The 19,132-nt window shown below is 41.9% G+C and overlaps 2 protein-coding genes across 3 annotated transcripts in view; both read left to right on the forward strand.

Annotated features, from left to right (window-relative positions):
- LOC103383612 (mitochondrial Rho GTPase 1-A-like) overlaps positions 1-3,598 on the forward strand; it is a 7,802-nt gene extending 4,204 nt beyond the window's left edge. The window contains 9 exon segments of the mRNA XM_008316815.3: positions 38-86; positions 89-179; positions 274-374; positions 497-627; positions 897-980; positions 1,150-1,272; positions 1,677-1,879; positions 2,045-2,167; positions 2,861-3,598. Coding sequence (XP_008315037.1) covers positions 38-86; positions 89-179; positions 274-374; positions 497-627; positions 897-980; positions 1,150-1,272; positions 1,677-1,879; positions 2,045-2,167; positions 2,861-2,978 — 1,023 coding nt within the window. The 3' untranslated portion in view covers positions 2,979-3,598.
- A 1,005-nt stretch (positions 3,599-4,603) lies between these two features.
- Positions 4,604-19,132, forward strand: part of rhbdl3 (rhomboid, veinlet-like 3 (Drosophila)) — a 39,520-nt gene continuing 24,991 nt past the window's right edge. Inside the window, exons 1-2 of one of the 2 annotated variants that reach the window (XM_025058569.1) lie at positions 4,607-6,098; positions 6,344-6,367. In XM_025058569.1, the coding sequence (XP_024914337.1) occupies positions 5,979-6,098; positions 6,344-6,367 (144 nt within the window). In that variant the 5' untranslated portion in view covers positions 4,607-5,978. Of the gene's footprint in view, positions 6,099-6,343; positions 6,368-19,132 lie in introns of both variants that reach the window. The other variant, XM_025058570.1, reaches the window with a different exon arrangement.

Raw genomic sequence — 19,132 nt, forward strand, 5'->3', positions numbered from 1 at the left:
TTTTTTTTTCTCCTATCACTCCTTCTCTTTATGTCAGGACCGTGATTGCGCCCTGTCTCCAGAAGAGCTCAAAGACCTCTTTGATGTTTTTACATGCCCTGGGGTCCTGACGTCAACAACACAGTTTGTACCAATGACAATGGCTGGATCACTTACCAGGGCTATCTTTCCCAGTGGACGTGAGTGGGATATACAGTAATTTACCATTAAAATCATCGCTGTGACAAAATTAGATTTTCCTGAACTGATTTCCTTCAACTGACCATCACTCAGGTTAACCACATACCTGGATGTCCAAAGATGCCTGGAGTATTTGGGGTATCTGGGTTATTCAATCATAGCTGAGCAGGAGTCACAAGCGTCAGGCATTACAGGTGATGTGTTTGAAGTTTGGATTTATTTATTTAAACTGTTGAAGGGAAAAGCTGAGCGTGACCCCAGGTGGTCGTTTTGAGTCTTTAATGATCGACCGATGTCTGTGTTCGGTTTCCTTCAGTGACCCGGGAAAAGATGATGGACCTCAAGAAGAAACAGACTCAGCGCAGCGTTTTCCGCTGTAATGTGTTTGGTGACTTTGGCAGTGGGAAGAGTGGTTTCCTCCAGGCTTTCCTAGGAAGAAATCTCATGGTAAAATGAACACAACCAATCACTCAAGGGGTTGAACTTCAAAACACAGTCCACACAGGATTAACAATGTCAAATTACTGACCATTCTGCATCAACCGTCTAGATCTAGATTTTTGGCTTAAGACAACCTCATGTACGTTAAGCTCTGGTTGGCCACATAAAATGACATGGCGAGCTGTATTGGGCCCACGAACCTAGAGTTGACATGTTTCTTAGATGCTACTAAAATGAGACTCGGCTATATTTCTATAAAACAACCTTTTTTTCAGCACCAAAAAACAATAAAAGAGGAGCATCGATCCTACTATGCCATCAGCACCACGTTTGTTTACGGCCAAGAGAAATATCTTCTTGTGAGTATCAAAAACCTATGTCTTTATATGTGTTAATAGTGACTCGATATCAGTCTGGCAGAATTGCAACTTGGTGAATAAAATAGAAAAACAAATAGTCATTATTTTTCTCATGGATTGCTACTTTTTGTGAAAAAAACAAAACAAACCTCCTCTGTGTCCTAACCAGCTTCATGAAGTCTTCCCTGACTTTGACTACCTGTCTGATGATGAAATGTCCTGTGACATCGTCTGCCTTGTCTATGATGTCAGCAACCCTTATTCCTTTGAGTACTGTACCAGAGTTTTCAAGGTAAATAGGTCTGTGCTTCAGTGTAAAACACATGTTCCCATCACATCATCATAATTGGCTTTGTGAGCATTGCCACAACACTGTAGGTTCTGTATATTGTATTTAACAGATATTCCGGACTATAAGTCGCTCTGGAGTGTAAGTCGCACCAACCTTACAGGACTAGCAGATACTGGTACACAAGCCCAGTACCCTAACAAACATGTGAAATGACTGTATATTTTTTTATATACGTATAAGTCACACCTGAGTATAAGTTGCAAACCCACCCAAAAGATGAAAAAAGTGCGACTTAGAGTCAGGAAAATACCTCCCTGATCTGTTAAATATGCAGAACGATCAGCTCCAGAATTACAATATGTGTCTCTTCTTCAAACAGTATACTTTCTCTTCCTCACCCTCAGCAGTACTTCATGGACACTAAGACACCATGTATGGTGATCGCAACCAAGTGTGACCTGCCGGAGGTGAAGCAGATGTACGGCTGCAGTCCTCTGGAATTCTGCAGGAAACACAAAATGCCCCCGCCACAGTCATTCACCTGCGACTCAACAGCAGCTCCCAGCAGAGACATCTTCACCAAACTCACCACTATGGCCATGCACCCGTATGTATACAGACACTCAGCACAGGTGTAGTGATGTACTGTGGACTATTAGGTCACAGGATTGATAGGAATCACTGGTCCTTGAGCGCTCCTGCTCTCCGTATGTCTTGTGAATCCATTTCTGTCACGTTACCGTTGATGTTCATTCCCTGCGTCTGTTTTCAGCCACGCCCGGCTGCGCTGCATGTGCACTTGCAATCGTTGCACCTTCTGCTTGTGTCAGAACGTCCTCAACTCTGAGCTGCTGCAGACGGTCAGGGCCAAACTCTACGCCGTTGTGCTGAGAAGGTTTGACTCCAGTTTGTATTTGTTAATTCAACTGATTTTAATTCATAATCACTACATGTGTTTTCCTGGATGATAAAAATACCAGGTCTCATCAATGCAGACTTTATCTCTGGTGATTTTTGTACTCTGTATTTTCCGGACTATAAGTCGCTCCGGAGTATAAATCGCACCAGTGTCCTCTCGCGGCTGTCAGTGTGAACATGTGAAATTATATATTTTAATGTATAAGTCGCACCTGTACCCTCTCGCGGCTGTCATTGTGAACATGTGAAATTATATATTTTAATATATAAGTCGCACCTGAGTATAGGTCGCAAACCCAGCCAAAAGATGAAGAAAAGTGTGACTTATAGTCTGGAAAATATGGCAATTTTATTTATTTACAAGTTGGTTTGAGATAACACATCTTTAATCGTTTAAATTTTAAAGATGTTATTTAAAGAGCTGTTGAAGAGTAAAAATGATAGAAAGCGAGGAATTAAAAAGGAAAGATGGTGGAGCTGTAAGTGCAGGGAATTAGTGAGGAGGAAGTGAGGAAAGTTATAAAGTGGAATCGCTATATCAGTAAACAACATTTGTTTTCTGTTTGATTTAATTTTATTGAAATTATGTTTATGGTCCATCCTTGTAATGTTTAATGTGATGTCAGTTTAATTTCATATTGTTTTACTCTGTTCCTTCTCTGTTTACCAGACATATGAGCCAGGCAGATCTGATGAGCTCCACCTTCTGGCTAAAAGCAAGTGTTGGAGCCACAGTGTTTGCAGTGCTGGGCCTGACCATGTACAGAGTCCTGCTCAGACTGCGGTGATTCTCAGGCAGTCGAGGTCAAATGTTTCAGTTTTCTCTTTTCCTTTTTAAAATATTTATGGAACCCTGTTCCAGTTGTGTAGTTTAAATTGAAAAGATATGTTTTTTGTGTATAAACTGACCTCATGCCAAACTTAATTAGTTTGCATTTTAGTTTTTTTTTGTCTTTCTGTACGAAATTTAAAACAACCATTTGTTTCTTCACATATTTGCAAAGTTATGATAAATATTTATGAAATACAAGATCGTCAAAAAGCTTTGAATTAGTTATAGTGTGGTGCAAATGCAACAGTTTTTGGTTGCTTTATGTTTGAAACGACAGAAATGTCAAATTTGTTAAATTATTATTTTTTAAAAAGACCTATATAGAAATAATATTTTTATGTTTTTACTTCAGAGAAAAATAGTCAGAAAGTTTGTTGTGTGAATGTTTCATCAGTGTCAGTCATTTCTCATGTGTGTGTGCTTGTGTGTAATTGGGAGAGAGAAGAAAACTTAATTCCATACTACAAATTTTCCGCAACACACTCCTAATATAACCTTCACAACATTCAAATGTTATGCTAACTGCTCTGCCTTGTTTGCCAGCTTTGAATAAACCAGGCTCCTGTTTAAATGACATGTTGAATTTGATGTATTCATTGTTCGACAATTCATGTCACATGTAAAATTACTGTTCCCAGAACCCAGCATGTAATTATAAGAGCAAGACACAAGGGGGCAGCATTGGTTAAAAGTCATAACACGGTGAGCCAGCTACGGAGTAGGACTCCGGAAAACGCCATTGTTTAAATGTACTAACTAAACTAAACAACAAACATAATTTAAGTTGTATTTCACCAAGATGTAGTTTTAAACGTTACATTTAAAAATCAGTAAACACATTAGAAAATTTAAAAAAAGTCCAAAACCACAAGAAATAACCACGTACGACACAAAGTTTCGCTACAATCACAGACATTTCTTTATGTTCAAGACAATTAAGGGAACGTTATTAAAAGATAACAATTTTAAATATATAAACGCTTTGTTTTACAGGGAATGGTGCAGTAAACAAAAAAAGCTCACATTCAATTATTTTATTACGTTATTTACACAGTTCAGCAATACGTTGTAGTTATTTCAAATACAGCAGTTAGCAGTTGAATTATATCAGTATCTGTAGAACTAAGTCCGATTTTACCGACGACCCAAAGGTCAACAAACTCCCGTAAAACTTTTTTTCCCTCTCTCTTGGCCACAACATACTTCCACGTTGACCCAACGCTGCTACGTGGGCTTAAGAAGAAGAAAACCCTCAGGGTTTAAACACCGAGAGACTGCAATGTTTCCATGGCGATGCTCCCATAAAGAGATGATTGTCAACTTATACACTAACGACCACGTTAGTGACGTCACACAACGCCCCTTCTTTCTTGGTTACCACCCACCTATTATGTGTGTTTGATGTCTTTCCAGGTAATAGGTACGTGTCTGAAGAGAAACCGCCATTTGTGTGATTGCTGCAGTTGACCTGGAGGAAGGTAATCCTGCCCGTAAATTCCTAAAGTTTACAAGTTTGGGAACTTTAGAAATTTCCCCACCCAAAAGAATATAAAACCAGTAAATAAAGAACACAAAAAGTGAAGTTTTGGCTATATTTTAGAATTTATTTATGTGAACAAATCAATTTTCTCAATGTATCTTTATGATCTTTGAGAACCGAATATACTTTTATATTATTTCATTAATTTCATATAATTTTTCAAGTGCACAAATAATGTATTTTGGAACGTTTTTCGTGTTGTTGTTTGTCTCTATTTCCATATATTTTGCTGCTATAATGGAGAACTCTGCCGTTTCAATGGTAAGTCGACCTGACAGTGATTCTGCTACATTTCATGTATATTTTCATTCAAAAAGCTTTGCACCAGTGAAGGGGTAATATTCGAAGGGGACAACATGTTTTCCCAGAGCCCACACTAATATAAAAGATGGAGAACACAACCTGCTAAGATGATATTAGCTGTGATATTGTGACACTACAGGACATTTTCTCCGTTTCACCCTTTTTTTTTCTTCTCCAGAGATTCCCACAACTCCTGGGCAGGAGCAGAGGGCGATCCCTGCCTCCTCTCGTTCCCTCCATCACTCCGCCCATCCTCCCTCCATCCCTGTCATTGCCAATGAGGACGCATGCGACTCCGGCAGACCGGGCTACGGCGTCTCCTGGAAGAGAACCAGAAGCAGTGACTGTGGGTGACGTCCTCCTTCCTTTCTGGATTCCCCCTCTGTTCTGCTCTGCAGCGGGTAACAGAGCGTTGCTGCCCCCGCGTTGCGCCTCGGTCACCGGCACCGGCACCGGCACCGGCCGCCAGAGCACAGCGTGCCAGGTACAGTGACGCACCAAAAAAGAAATGTGGCACTTGCAGTAGTGTGTGAGTGAGTAAGAGGACTTGGAAGGGACCCCGCAGTCTGAACAGGGGGTGGGGGTGGGGGGCACGTGAGACAGTTACGTGATCGCAGCCCAGTGATCAGTCAGCGGTGATGTCATGATTTCTGTCAGATGGAGCTGCGCTCTGATCCGCTCTTGTCGCTTCTCCAAGTGAGACGTGCGTCCTCAGCTCCAAAAAAAACCAAAAAAAAACTTGGACCGCAGTGAGTGTGCGTGTGCGTGTGTCCTGGCCGCAAAGCACGGTCCTGAATAATGATGGTCCACGCAGCTGTGACACGGATGAAGGACTTCTCACTTCAAAACTAAGTACTAACCATCGCGACATCAAGTTTTCCTCCGGCAGAGACGAGTTTAGAGAACGTGCTGTGGGAATCCTCACTTTAAAATGTTGACTTATCTCCGATGATCCAGGGACGGATGCAGGAACCAGTATGAGTTTTTTTTTACCTACTATAGTCATTTAAGCATATAAGTATGGACGTGGGATTATGAATCGCAGTTTGTTGGATCGCTCCTGAGGACCGGGTCGCTGCTCTCCGCGGGTGAATAGAGTCAAACAGCCCAAGGATGACGGCAGGGATCCGGGAAGTTCCCGTCAACTCTTCACCGGCGGTTGCGGCTAACGCTGAGGGCGAGGAGATCGAGGTTTTGGAAAGTACCGACGTCCTTCCTGTGGCCATGGAGGACGTAAGTCAACTCAAAATGTCTATATGTTCTATAGAGGAGCACAGAACCACACTCTGTGGCTCACTGTTCCCAATAACCAGATGAAAACTACATGTGATGAACATCACTTTGGTCAAGGTTTATCATTTTTAAACCATGCCCACCTGTAACTTCTGGTTTCCTCCACCTCTGCCTCTCATTGACTCCTCTTTTCACTGTTTTCTCTCTGTTCTCTCCCCTTCCTCCACCTCTCCTCCTCCTCCCAGCAATGGAAGTCTCTTTTTGACAAGGTATGTGCAGATGTTGTGTGACTCTCTTCCTATTCCTTGCTCGTTTCTCGTCATTGTTTGTGGCATCAGTGTCGTCATCTAATGTGTTCATCTGTGTGTGACCTGTGAACAACCTCCGCTCTCATCCCTGTTATCACTTTGAAAGTAACACAGATGTGTTTCACCGCTGAAGCACTGCAGTGTCCCCCCTTTAAAGGTCATTACACACACAGAGAGAGAGTTTGAGAAACTGTGATGCAAAAGACAGAGTAGCAGAATGTTCTTCAGATGGATGTCACTATGGATGGTTTGTGCCATGATGCAAAGATTACACATATATATGTATATATGACCTTGAAATTCATGCGATATCATTATTACAAATAACTTGCTATGAGATTATGCCTTCAGCATCAACACAAAAGAGCTAGGCTGTGCAAGGATTGCCCCCCCCCCCTCCTCCTCTCGTCTCAGTCTTTCTTTGTAACAGCATGGCTCAACCCAAAATGACCTGTTGGACCTGCTCTGTTTATCATAATAAAATGCTACTTAGTCTAAGAGCTGGGCTAGCCTCTTAGATGAGACGTGATGCTTTAAAAAAATCTCAACTTGATTCTTTTATTTTTTATTTTTTTACAGCGACAGTATGACATTGACGAATGAATCAATTTCCCTAATGACTTTTTTTTTTTACCAAACTCATTCATGCTTTTTTTTATTTTTAATTATCTGTACTTTTACTACGTAAAGCATCCTAAAAATACCACATTGGTGATTCGTCATAATGGTATTCTTATGCTCAGTTGTGGCTATTTATAGTTGGTGTCTCCTGCTTGATTTTCATTGACTTCTCCGGTCAATAAACCAGAATCTATCTGCATAAATGAGTTAGATCTGTTGGGCCTCAGCTGCTGGAGATGACACAGACTTTACTTATTCATCTCCAGTTTGTAATTTAGGATAAATGTTATATTAGCTCCAATTCTAGCTGTAATCATTTGCCTGCTGGGAAAAATTGACACCAAATGAAACCCTTGTGGTGGCAGTGTGATCAGACCAGACTCTGGAGGTGTGTCATCTCATGCCGCTGACCCCAGTAATGCTATTAGGGTGATACATTATCCTGGATACATCGATCTGACAGGCCGGCCTCAAAGCCAACGCACACACACTCACACAAACACACATATATATGTATGTATGCAATGCAGAGATATACCCCCCCCCCAAAAAAAAAAAAAACACAGGAGAAGAAAAAACAGAAACAAGCTATTCATGCAAACAGCAGGTTGGTCTGACAGACGGTCAGTGGACCCCCTACATACACACACAAACACACACATACACAGCAGCAACACTCTGTGGTCTGCAGTTGCCTCCCTCGAGGCCCACAACAATCTCCTGAGAGGATTTGTATATATGTGTGTGTCTGTGTGCACGCAGGCGTTCGCGTCGATGTGAGGGGTTGAGTCAGAGACTCGTGTCAGGCTTACTCATTCAGCAAGACGAGGGTCCCATGGGATTATGGGAAATGATAGTTGGGGTGTGGTGCCTGTGTGTGTGCATTATTAATGGGGGTGTATTCTATAGACGGGCATTAAGTGGGCCTCTCAATCCGTTGCCTTTGAGTTTCCTCAAGTGGAGGTGGGCTCCTTAGAAAAACGTTGGGTGTCCAAATGGTGAGGTCGCTGCTCAGTCTGGCAGCAACAAATGTGCTTTCACTCTTTTATTCTCTTCCTTTTCTCTCTGCACACAATCAGTTGCTCCATTTGTCAGCGGGCTGACCTCGGTGACCCTGGGTGTTTGTGAAGTGTCTGAAGGAGAGAAATGATGGGATGCTGAAAACCAGGAAGTGATGCAAGTTAAACCAGAGTAGCAACTCATGTCATGAGGAAGGACGACATAGGCTGCTCAAAAACAAAGAGCAAGGTCCAGACCTTTGTTTACCTGAGGATAAAGATAAAGATTTGTCCTTTTCCATGTTTGTATGTGGAGATTACCCACAGTTTAGCGTACAGGTCAGGTCAATGAACGTCATTGGTCATTGGCCTCTCAGTCCAGTCCTGGCAGATGTATGAGGCACTCTGTCAAGGCCGTTTATACAGGTCAAAACACCTACATAAACATCAGCCGCCACAGATCGTTTGACTGGTTTGGATGTGTTTAACTGACTCTCTCTCTCTGTGAGGCACATTGATTTCTCTTGTGTCAGTGGAAATGGATTAACAAATCAATCAGCATCAGTGTTATCACAATAACACGATGATAACACGATGATTAGTATGTGAGCATTCATGAGAATTTATAGTCAAATCGAATAAGTAGCGATAGCCCTCTGTATGTTTTGAGGATACGTTTCCAGAAAGTGAGAGTGGACTTTAGGATGGAGGTGTTGCTTTTTGGTAAACTACAGTATGACTGGTGGGAGAGCCACGTGGTGGAGTAGTGGGTAATGCTCTTGCCTACACCCAAATCCGTAAAGGGTTTACTACTCCGTGTAAAAAACCAACAGTCAAGTGTTTGTTGCAGAACTTTATTTTGCCTTTTTCTAGAGAGTTTAGTTGGTCAAACTCAGTCCTAACTATCCAACAGTCAACTGTTTGTTGCAGAACTTTTTTTTGTAGAGGGTTTAGTTGGTCAAACTCAGTCCTAACTGTACCCACCACCCCACTGCTTTGTTGTGAATCAGGGACACAGATAGAGTTGGTGTTGAGATGTGGTCTCCCTACCTGCTGAGACCTGCTGCACAGCTGAAGCAGAAACTGTCGGCGGTCTTGCCAAGATCTCCTTTTTTTCCTGGCAAGGATAGAAAACACTTTTGATGGTACACTAGGGAATCAATGTGGCAGAATTCCTCTGTGTGATCCTGGCTTGTCTGACTATGATAGAGGGACCTGTTAGTTTCTGAAATTGTGTTCAAGACAGCGCAAAGCTGCTTAAATTGAGACTGTGGAGTCTCAACGTTAAACTCCAGTCAACAAAGTCTAGACGATCAGGTGAGGTGGAGGTGCTGCCCAAACCAACAGGAGCAGCCAGGCTTTCAGCCTCTTCCTGACGGACATTTGGATGTTAATAGAAGTAGATGAAGATGGAGCTGACTCCCCTGTGATTCTATCTGAACTCATTAAGACATTTTCATTAAATGCTTGCGTTGTTGGTTGGATTCTAGTTTTTAATATCTAAATATAATCGCACACAGCTTTCCAAAAGAAAAGGTGTGTGGGATAATATTCTATAGTTAATTACAGGTGATCTCACTCAGATGGCAGGCCATTAATTCAGTCACTGAGTGGGGCTGTTCTAAATGAGGACAAATGTTCATGTCAGTGACTTACCTTTGATGGAAATAATATAAAAGGCATAAGACTTTTTATGTTCCTGTGTTCTTGACTGTCATACTGGGATTTTGTTGTTCTCTTAAAAAATCTCAAAAGTGCATACCGTATTTTCTGGAACATAAGTCACACCTCTAGCGGCTCTCAGTGTGAAAATAACAAACATGGGAAATTATATATTTTAATACATAAGTCGCACCCGAGTATAAGTGACAAACCCAGCCAAAGGATTAACAAAAAGTGCGACTTATAGTCTGGAAAATACGGTTCTATCGTGAAATCAAGAGTCAGATATGGAGAGTAACTAAACTCAAGTCTAAATCCGATCTTGTACGTCTGACTGTCTATTTAGAAGCAAGGAGCATCATTGTGGTGGGACGACAGAATTGTCACTTCTGTTACCTCTAGTTTTATTCTTGTCTCTGTTTTCCCTCTAGCCACTGTATCTGAAAGCAGTTCAGCCTCGGTACGAAACCTTCCGGATCATGTCATTTTATATCAAATGTGAACCTTGTACAAACAGCTATCAGTTTCTGAGATTCAGACCGTCAGAATCAAAGTGCTGCGTCTCTCTGTTTGCCTTCCCCCTCACTCCCCTCAGCTGTCCCCAGAGAGGATTTTGTTGCTGTATAAGTGCTTTCCTTCTCAGTATGCAGAAAGTAAGTGAGCAAACCTCAGAATGCTTTGATTTGTGTTTCTGATCGCCTGCAACAGACACGCAGATTGAACACAGACAGAGAAAATCTCTAATGAAGCTGGGGGTGAAATTGGGTTTGGAAGATAACAGCTGGGCTCTCCTTGCCTCGTAATCAAATCATCCCAACCTCAATTTGTCATTTAGACACTCAAATATAAAAGAAGAATCCGGGTCTGTTTGGCATCTCTTTGCTGTGCGGCACTAAAGTGGCTCTTCATGTGTGGGTTTCATGATTATCTGGGGATCTACCACAGGACCCACATTTAGGATTTGTCTGTTGAACCACATTAGCATGATTACGTCACACGCTAGAATGAGGAGAACCCATTAGCTTTGAAGTGCTTCATTTTCCTCTTTCAACAGGGAGTGGGTTTGTAAACTCAAAATGTTACATCATCAAGTTTTAAAAGTGGCTTTGTTGATAGTATATTAGCATATCAGTGCAGTGATTCCCAACCACTGTGCCGTGGCACACTAGTGTGCCTCGAGAGATCATTAGGCGTACCGAGGAAAATTATCCAGTTTCACTTAATTGGGCTAAAATCTTCATTATTTATTTATTGCATATCATTTTTTGTTGCTCGTCAAAGCATGAAAGGCAGAACAATTAAGTACTCTTCTGCTAGGTGGCAGCAGATGGCTATGAAAACTAAAAAAAAGATAATCAGAGCTGTTGAAGAAGATCTTTGTGAGTGTCTTTCTTCAATTCCTGCCAGTAAATCAGTGTTGTCTTCAACTAAAAAGGCCGAGATTTTAGTCAACTATGAGGTTATTTAAACTAGAAGATTATTGTTATCTATCTGTTTTTAGGCTGAGTTTATAAGTTGGAAAAACCCTCTGTCAAAATTGGAATTTTACTCAGACTTTTAATTTCAGCTTTGCAGCAAGACTTTCCTCTCCAATGTAATATGCTGTATAATCTATCTGTTTTTAGGCTGAGTTTATAATCATTACTCGTATCCCTAGTTGCCCTCGTGTTGACCGCCTGTTCCCAATGGTATGTAGAATCGCCCCACACACGCGCCCACAGGAGATTAGAGATTAAACACAGATTTCACATGGCTGCATAATTTCCACGAGGCTCTACCTCCCTTCATTTCTTGCTCTGGAAGGCCTCTGAAAGTTGGACTAACCCCATCACCTCTAATCCGCTAAAATAGCTCAGGTAATGGCATTAATTAAAAACAACAGAAATGTGGTCGCGGGGGAAGCCACCTGTTCCTTGAGTTGAGAGACCCATGTTTCCCAGGGTTCCTGTCATACATTTGAGTGAACTTATTTAAACATTCACTGACCATGACTTAGAGAAAAGGAGGATCATTATTTCAAACCTTTTTTTTCTGACAGCGCCGTCTCGCCTCACCTGCCCATACACAGCACAGCTGGTGTCGCCCCAGTCCTGCTGTTCTTTTTTTTTTTTTCAAGTGCACTTCAAGTGAACGGTCCGTCACCCAGGTAAATGGGCTTAATGGATAAGCCAAGTGGGAAGCAGCTGCGTTTAGTGGCGCGTGGAAGTTTACCATGTCTCGCCACAGTCTGTCTGTTCGACATTCATTAAAAGAAAAAAAAAATCAAACAGTGAGATCATGGCACCAGGCTCTGGATTTACAGACTGTTAAGGGAGCAGAGATTATACACCGGTGAGAAGATGCCTCCTTCCTTCTCAGCCGGCATGGTCATGTGTATTTTTGTGGGCTTAATGGGTACGAAGTCCGAATATGAAACTGGGTTGGGTATCATTTTTCAGCTCATTTTGCACCTGCACAAACCCCAAATACAAATGCTAGCTTGATTGGTTGATGTATAAACTAATATTTACAGTATTTTCTGGACTATCACTCCAGTTGATCTGGAGTATAAGTCGCACCAGCCAAGAAATGCATAATGACGAAGAAAAAAAAAATATATAGACAAGTCGCTCTGGAGTATGTCGCATCAGTGCCCTCTAGTGGCTGAAAATAACGAACATGTAAATTTAAAGTGGTACAGAATTAGCAGATTTCTGTACACAAGCCTAGAGTGCCTTCTAGTGGCTGTCAGAGTGACAATAATAAACATGTGAAATTATATATTTTATTTTACAAGTCACACTTATTCTTCGGAAAATATGGTATTTATCCTTTTTGTGACAAACTTTTGGGTAAAAAATTACTCCTTTAAACAGATGTTTTTGGTACCATACTCGAGGACAAAGGAACTTAGGTTATTCAATAATATTAGTAACAAAAAAACCCAACCTTCTCACATTTTGGTCCTCTGTTTTAGCCACACCCTTTCTTTGTTTGGCATAAAGGAGTTTTGTGAGGCATAATCACAGCAAAGTTCTCACAACAAACAAAAGCTAAATCTTTTTAGCATGTCATGTTGTTGTCGTTTCCACGCATTGAGGATATTTTCTGGCATTTTGTTGCTTTGCTGCAGACAAACTCAAACAAATGATCTTGACAAGCTCATTAGGTAACAACGGCTGACAGGTACTGTTTTAACACAAGAGTCTCAGAAAAATTCAATGATGTTGAATGTTCTTAGAGGTGTGTCCCATTTTCAATTGCATTAATGTCTTCCTCTTCCCAACTTATCTCAGTTTGGGCGATGGGCGGGGGGGTGACCATAAAAAATGGAGCTGAGCTTTTATCTATGTTGCATTGATCTGCTTATCAGCCTAATTACCATTGACACGTGCACAGCTGGCGAGGTCACAGTCTGCTGACCTGCTAATTTAAACCACACCAGTGATTGACACTAGCTGAGTCACAGAGATAACCAGCTGACAAACAGTATGCACTGAGACTGAAGTGTGTTGCTGTGATTTATATAAAAAAAAAAAAATAGATAAAACTCTCCATCTTGCTTTGAAGTCCTGGGATGTTGTGCTGAGAAATAACAGACAGGACCTCAAACATTAAATCAAAAGATTTGAGCAGAGCTCGTCTTTCCCTGCTCCTCTGCCTGCTCCTCTACTTATCTCTAAATAGATTTTCTTAATGAAAGACACTGTTCCAGTTGGCAGAGTGTGAAAACAGCCCCTGCTTTTAAGCTGCGGTTAAAATAGCTGCTCTGCCTGTCAATCTGTAAACAGGAGGACGATTATGCACCAGTTATTCGTTAAATGCCAGAGTATGAAAAATCGTATGAATGAAACTGGGATCCAGAGCGTGCAGCACATTAGACACATCGACTTTACACATAATGAGAGGTTAGGGAAGGGCAGTGGCAGTGAAAGCCAGACGGCACCTGCTGAGTGAGCATGTGTGTTGGAAGTTACCAGCTGCTGCGTAGGACCAGCGTGACTTTTAAGGGGCTTCAACACAAATCGGTCCTGATTAGTCGACTCTATCTCCTCTTTCATCTCCGCCATCGCTGTCCTTTTCTTCGTCTGAAGTCTGATTCTCTGTCAGAAATAAGTGATGGGCCACTGCAGGTCTGAAAAGGCCTCAGTCTCTCAGTCTGCTTTCATCTTATCTTATTTCATTAGTGCTGTTTACAGTTGGCAGCTTTTGCCATACAGCGGTCTATCAGCCTGGGTCTAGAGTAAACTAGGGTAAACGTCAAATTAGAGATTGATCACAGAGTGTAAAGTATTTTTTTACACAATGATCACAGGCCTGGGAATAAAGTGTTTTTTCTTTTTAATTATGAAAGAAAAAGTTTCTCACAAACATATATACCACACAGTGTTGACGTGGAAAATATCTTTTTCTTCCACGTCAACACTGTGATCTGTAGAAGATGAGTGTCAGGGACAGTTAAGAAGATAAAATAACAGATAAATCAATATAATCATATTTTTGTTTGTATATTATATATTTTATATATATTAGATATTATCACCTCATACTTTCTCTTTATTTGAACTACAGTAAAAGCAGCCTATGGTGTTACCATATTGTGTGTGTGTGTGTGTTGTCTTGTTGGCGCCACCTGCAGGAAAACATCATGAAAATGAGAATTCCCAGATCATGTACCTTTCTTGTCTCCCTTACCAATGTTTATGTAAAGCACGAACTAAAGCTATATAATCCTCCCTGAGCGTCACTCGTGTTAGCTGCACGGTCGGGGTCTGCATACCGTCAGGCATTAAAGCAACGCGAGTATGTGATTTTTCCGCCTCAGAGCTGTGACAAAGTCAGATGTTACGGTGACACTACACAGTTCATGCTGCAGTAAAGTTCAGTTGAGAGTAAACAAAAAAGTTCTCAACAATTGCGACAACTCTCAAGTCAAGCTAAAATCATAATTTCAAACAGACCCTCAAGAAGTGATTTAAGTATAAAAAACACACATCTTGACTATTTGTGTGGATTTGTTTACCTAGACCAACTTGAAATACATGTTTTTGACTGCATCCAATAAATAGAGCTGTCTTTGTGTGATCAAATGTAAGACAGGGTTTTATCATTTTCTCTTCCCAAAGAAGAAAAGAAATATTCAACCAGTGACCTACGTTCAAGGCGACACAAATAAGGACAGGAAGACATAAAACTGACTGACCTCTAGGTGTAGGACCAAATATAGAGCTTGTCATTTTTAGCTTTAGTTTATATATATATACACACACATCCTGCCCTTTACGCCCAACAACCTGGGAATTCTGTTCAAGATCGACAGACATTTTAAAAGGTCCCGGGCTGTGCAGATGGCAGCCTTGCAAATGTTTCTGACAATCCCTCCGCCCTCCTTCTCCCCCCAGCTTTTCTTTCCCTTTCTTCTTGAGATTTAAAGAAAATAAGTCTGGGTCCTCCCATAGAAGCAGCCCCAGCCTCAGGTCCATTTGCCAGCTATTAGACATCATAAATCTCTGCGGTGAATAAAAGTGCTGCTATCACGGGTGCAGGTTTTTGATGGTGTTGTGCGGGGCGCTGACCTCAGGGCAGGCCTGCAGCTGAGGAAGAGACTGAATGGGGAGTGACAGACAGCCCCGGCACGGCTCGTTAAACAAATGTTTCTCCCGATCTTTTTTGTCTCCCTCCTTACCCTGCGTATAGCTGCTGAATGTGTGCAGCAGTAAAGAGATGTTTGATCGTGGGTAATGAGAGGTTTTCACCCCGTTGTAAATGGGAGTTTGGGGGTTAAAAGGTCACCAATCTGTGTCTTTGTCCCTGTCTGACCTGCCTGTGCCCCTAAAATAAGTGACACAGATACTCCATCACATCTTTGTGTGCAGAAGTGTTCTTTTCTGACTTGTTCCTTTATTTCAAAGACTTTCATTTTCAAGTGGAAGCGACACGTTACCGTCGTACAGGTCAGAATAGAAACGTTACCTTCCCCTTGTCTGCTGCATGTGTGTCTGTGTAGTTTACTCTGTCTTTTACACGCTGCTTTTTGGTGTGGATGCTTTCACAAGCAGCAACAGGGGGTAGAATGAGTCTTTGGAACACATTCTTAAGAGCGTGCTACAGGCGGCTTGGCTGGCTGCCACCATTCTTTCTGTTTCTGGAAACACCCCGGGGACAATACATCCCTCTCTCCTTCTCCGTCATTCACACACTCACATTGTCTCGCATCACATAAAAACTGTCCTGTTCTGTTCTGTTACGCTTAAGCTCACCAATTTTCAGACATCAAATTATGTAGATTTGAAAACACCTCTCCATTCTCCAGTCTTCTCGTTCAGCAGTAAAAGTGAAATTCTTTCCAAGATGCCAATTTAAGTCTTAGACAGAAAAAATGCTCAAGGTAATGTTCTTCTAAATTGCGAGCACTGAAACATGCAATATTGAGAAAAATAACTGTGTCATTCAGACCTGAAGGCGACAACGGGCAAAAACACAGAGGAAAACAACATTAGTCTCCATTTGTTTTCTACAACCTAATCCTTGTCAGGGTTGTGGGGGGAGCAAATCCAGGGGTCTTCATGGGGGGGGAGGTCCATCACATACAGGGCCACATACAGAGACAAGAACGTTTACACTCTCACTAATGACAATTTAGAGCGACTGGTGATTGATGGTCTTCCCACTAACTGCTAACTATTACCTACTCTTCCACTGTGTGGTGTAGAACCTCAGTCTATTTCTAAGACGTTGTCCCAAAGTACTTGTTTTGCTGGAGTCGTCTTGTCAACAGTTAATCCTCTGTCCCTGCTCATCTATAAGATAACTGACCATTTACTGACACGTTCTCCCAAATGTAAACTTGGTTTTGTGTCATTTTTAGCTTCTCCCTGTAATAACTCCTGTCTTTCAGTTCAGTGCACTCCACTTGTGTCTCTTCACACACAAGTGTGTCCTGTTGTGTGATATGTATATGTGCAATGCAGAGCAGCACTTTGTTATCCAGATGGGAGGTACTGTTTGACAGAAAACAAACACACCATTTACACAGCATACATACCACGTGAAGACACTGCCTCATGTATAAATGCCAACATATGAATGATTTAAACGAGACGGGACACGAACAGAGTCTGTCATTTATCAGCCTGAGCTGGAGAGCAAACACGTACAGAGCTGAACACAGAGACGAGACTGTACTAATCCAGCAGTAACAACACTTTGTGAATCAGAATTTTCTCACTATATATGTATATATACAGTATATATATGTATATGTGCACCATAACCAGCAACTACAATCTTAATTGTAATCGAGTCCTATACTGAATATATTGTATATTTTCCCTATAAGATAATTCCTGATTCACCATGATCCTAATTATTCACGATTAATAAAAGAAATCTAACAAAATGTTAATCTAACATTAAATGTGTCTAGGAAAGCGTATCTGTTGTCCTCTGATATACAGCAGTCCATTTGGTACCGGTGTCAGTCAGTTTGTCAGATCGTCAGCTGTAGACTTACTGACTGTCCTTGGCTCTGGGAGGCTGGTCTGACAGCAGTCTGGCGTCTGACCTGATGTCGAAGCCTCCACTAACATGTGTTGGGCGTAGCGATGGTATTTTAACGTGATTTAACGTGACAGCTCTAACGTTTACTGTCTGTTAATAGCCACTGCTGACCTCACGACGGCACGGTCACGGTTCCTGGTCCTTGTACTTCTCCTGCTCCACAAGGATGCTGTCCACGTCCTGTTCACTTTCTATTCAACGTCTGCTTCACTAGTTCAAGTGCCTGTTAAAGTGAGTAGCATAGATTTAAACATCATGGTCCATTTTAGCCAAGGACAAAATGACCTTTGCGTAAAAGCAGAGCAATATAAGAAATAAGTGATACTCACTGGTTGAGACAGAGGCAGGGATGTGGGTGTCTCTGCTGTGGTGCTGACCAACTGATATGGCTGAGTGAGGAGTGATGTGATATAAGAATACGTTTAGATATTGATGCTGGTTTAAAGTGGCTGATTCTGTTAAACATTTGATTAGAATCGACCTTCTTTTAGGTGCCTTTACTCTTCAGGTGCAGTATGTACAGGGCAGGGTTCTACAGTAGCTGGTTCTATTTCCTGTCCCTTTTCCTGGAAAGGATACTACATGGCTACTGGATGTGGGTTTGATTCCATCTACTGACAAAATTTAACGCTGGTTGTTTCAGGATTTTTACGAAAAATGTTTTTGAAATGTGCTAATGCTGCGCTGTTCAAATTCAGCGTGTTAAAATTTCATGAACCAGACATGAATTGTTGGTTACACATTTCAAACCATCAGCAGAAGTCAGGGTTACATGAGGTCTCTGCAGTGATCGCTGTGTATGATGCCACCTAAACGAAACAGGAGCGCGAGCCTCTGATCATTATCACTGTTTAATTGCCTGCAGTACCTCGACGTGTCTGAAGGGCGGCTGTGAGATCAACACGGTGCAGCAGGGTGATGAGGATATTTAAAGAGTTTGCCACCTATTGTCTGTTTGTATATCAAGCCCTGTGTGTGTGTGTGTGTGTGTGTGTGTGTGTGTGTGTGAAAACATACGCATGCACGTCTAGCCACTGAAGACATCTTCACACCAGCCAAGGTTGCCTGGTTACAGGCCAGTTGGCAAGGAAATGGTGTTGGTCCATGCTAATTTGTGATGGACCAAGACATGTGTGTGTGCGTGTGTGTGTGTTTATATGTTGACAGTCGACAGATAGAGCGAGGGAGGGGGGAGTGATGAAGGAGTTCTAATCTCTCAAGCAAGACAGGTGACCCAGCGCTCTGTTGATTGGCCCAGACAGACACAACATCAGTCATCCCTGCATGATATATGTGTGTGTGTGACAGTCTGGGACTGGGACTGGCTAATCTTTAAATATCAACTCAGCGAGAAATCCAGGTGACTTACCTGGGAAATTTGTCCAAATAAAATGCCCTTTCCTTTCCTTTCCTTTCTTTTCTTTTCCTTCCCTTTCCTTTCCATTCCTTTCCTTTAATCTACAGATTCCTGTTGGTCCATAAATATCTGTCCTGTGTTTGGTCAGATACTGTGTCTGTGATCTGCTGAGGAGAGTGAAAATAAAGACAGGAGGAGAACAACTGAGACAGAAAGACTGCGTGAGATAGAAAGCAATTATCCGTTGCAGACAACATATATTTCCCATCACAGGAGACACAGGGGCAGTGGAGAGGGGGTGGGGTTTGGTGGGTGGTGGGGCGGTGGTGAAGGTGAACCAGGGAGTGGACAGAAAAAGACTCAGAGAAAGATAGATGATAACATGTGGCCAGTTGTCATCTATGCTGATGAAACGGAGCTGATTTAGTTCATGGTCCAGAGGTGAACGTCCTGTGTTCTGCTGGGAGAACTTCAAATCCTCATTGCGTGAACTGTCGTGAGAACCCACACTGGCTGTCTTTGTTAGAGAACTACAGCAGATGGTGAACT

The sequence above is a fragment of the Cynoglossus semilaevis genome, chromosome 9, assembly GCF_000523025.1.
Source record: "Cynoglossus semilaevis isolate Cse_v1.0 chromosome 9, Cse_v1.0, whole genome shotgun sequence".
Taxonomy (NCBI): Eukaryota; Metazoa; Chordata; class Actinopteri; order Pleuronectiformes; family Cynoglossidae; genus Cynoglossus; species Cynoglossus semilaevis.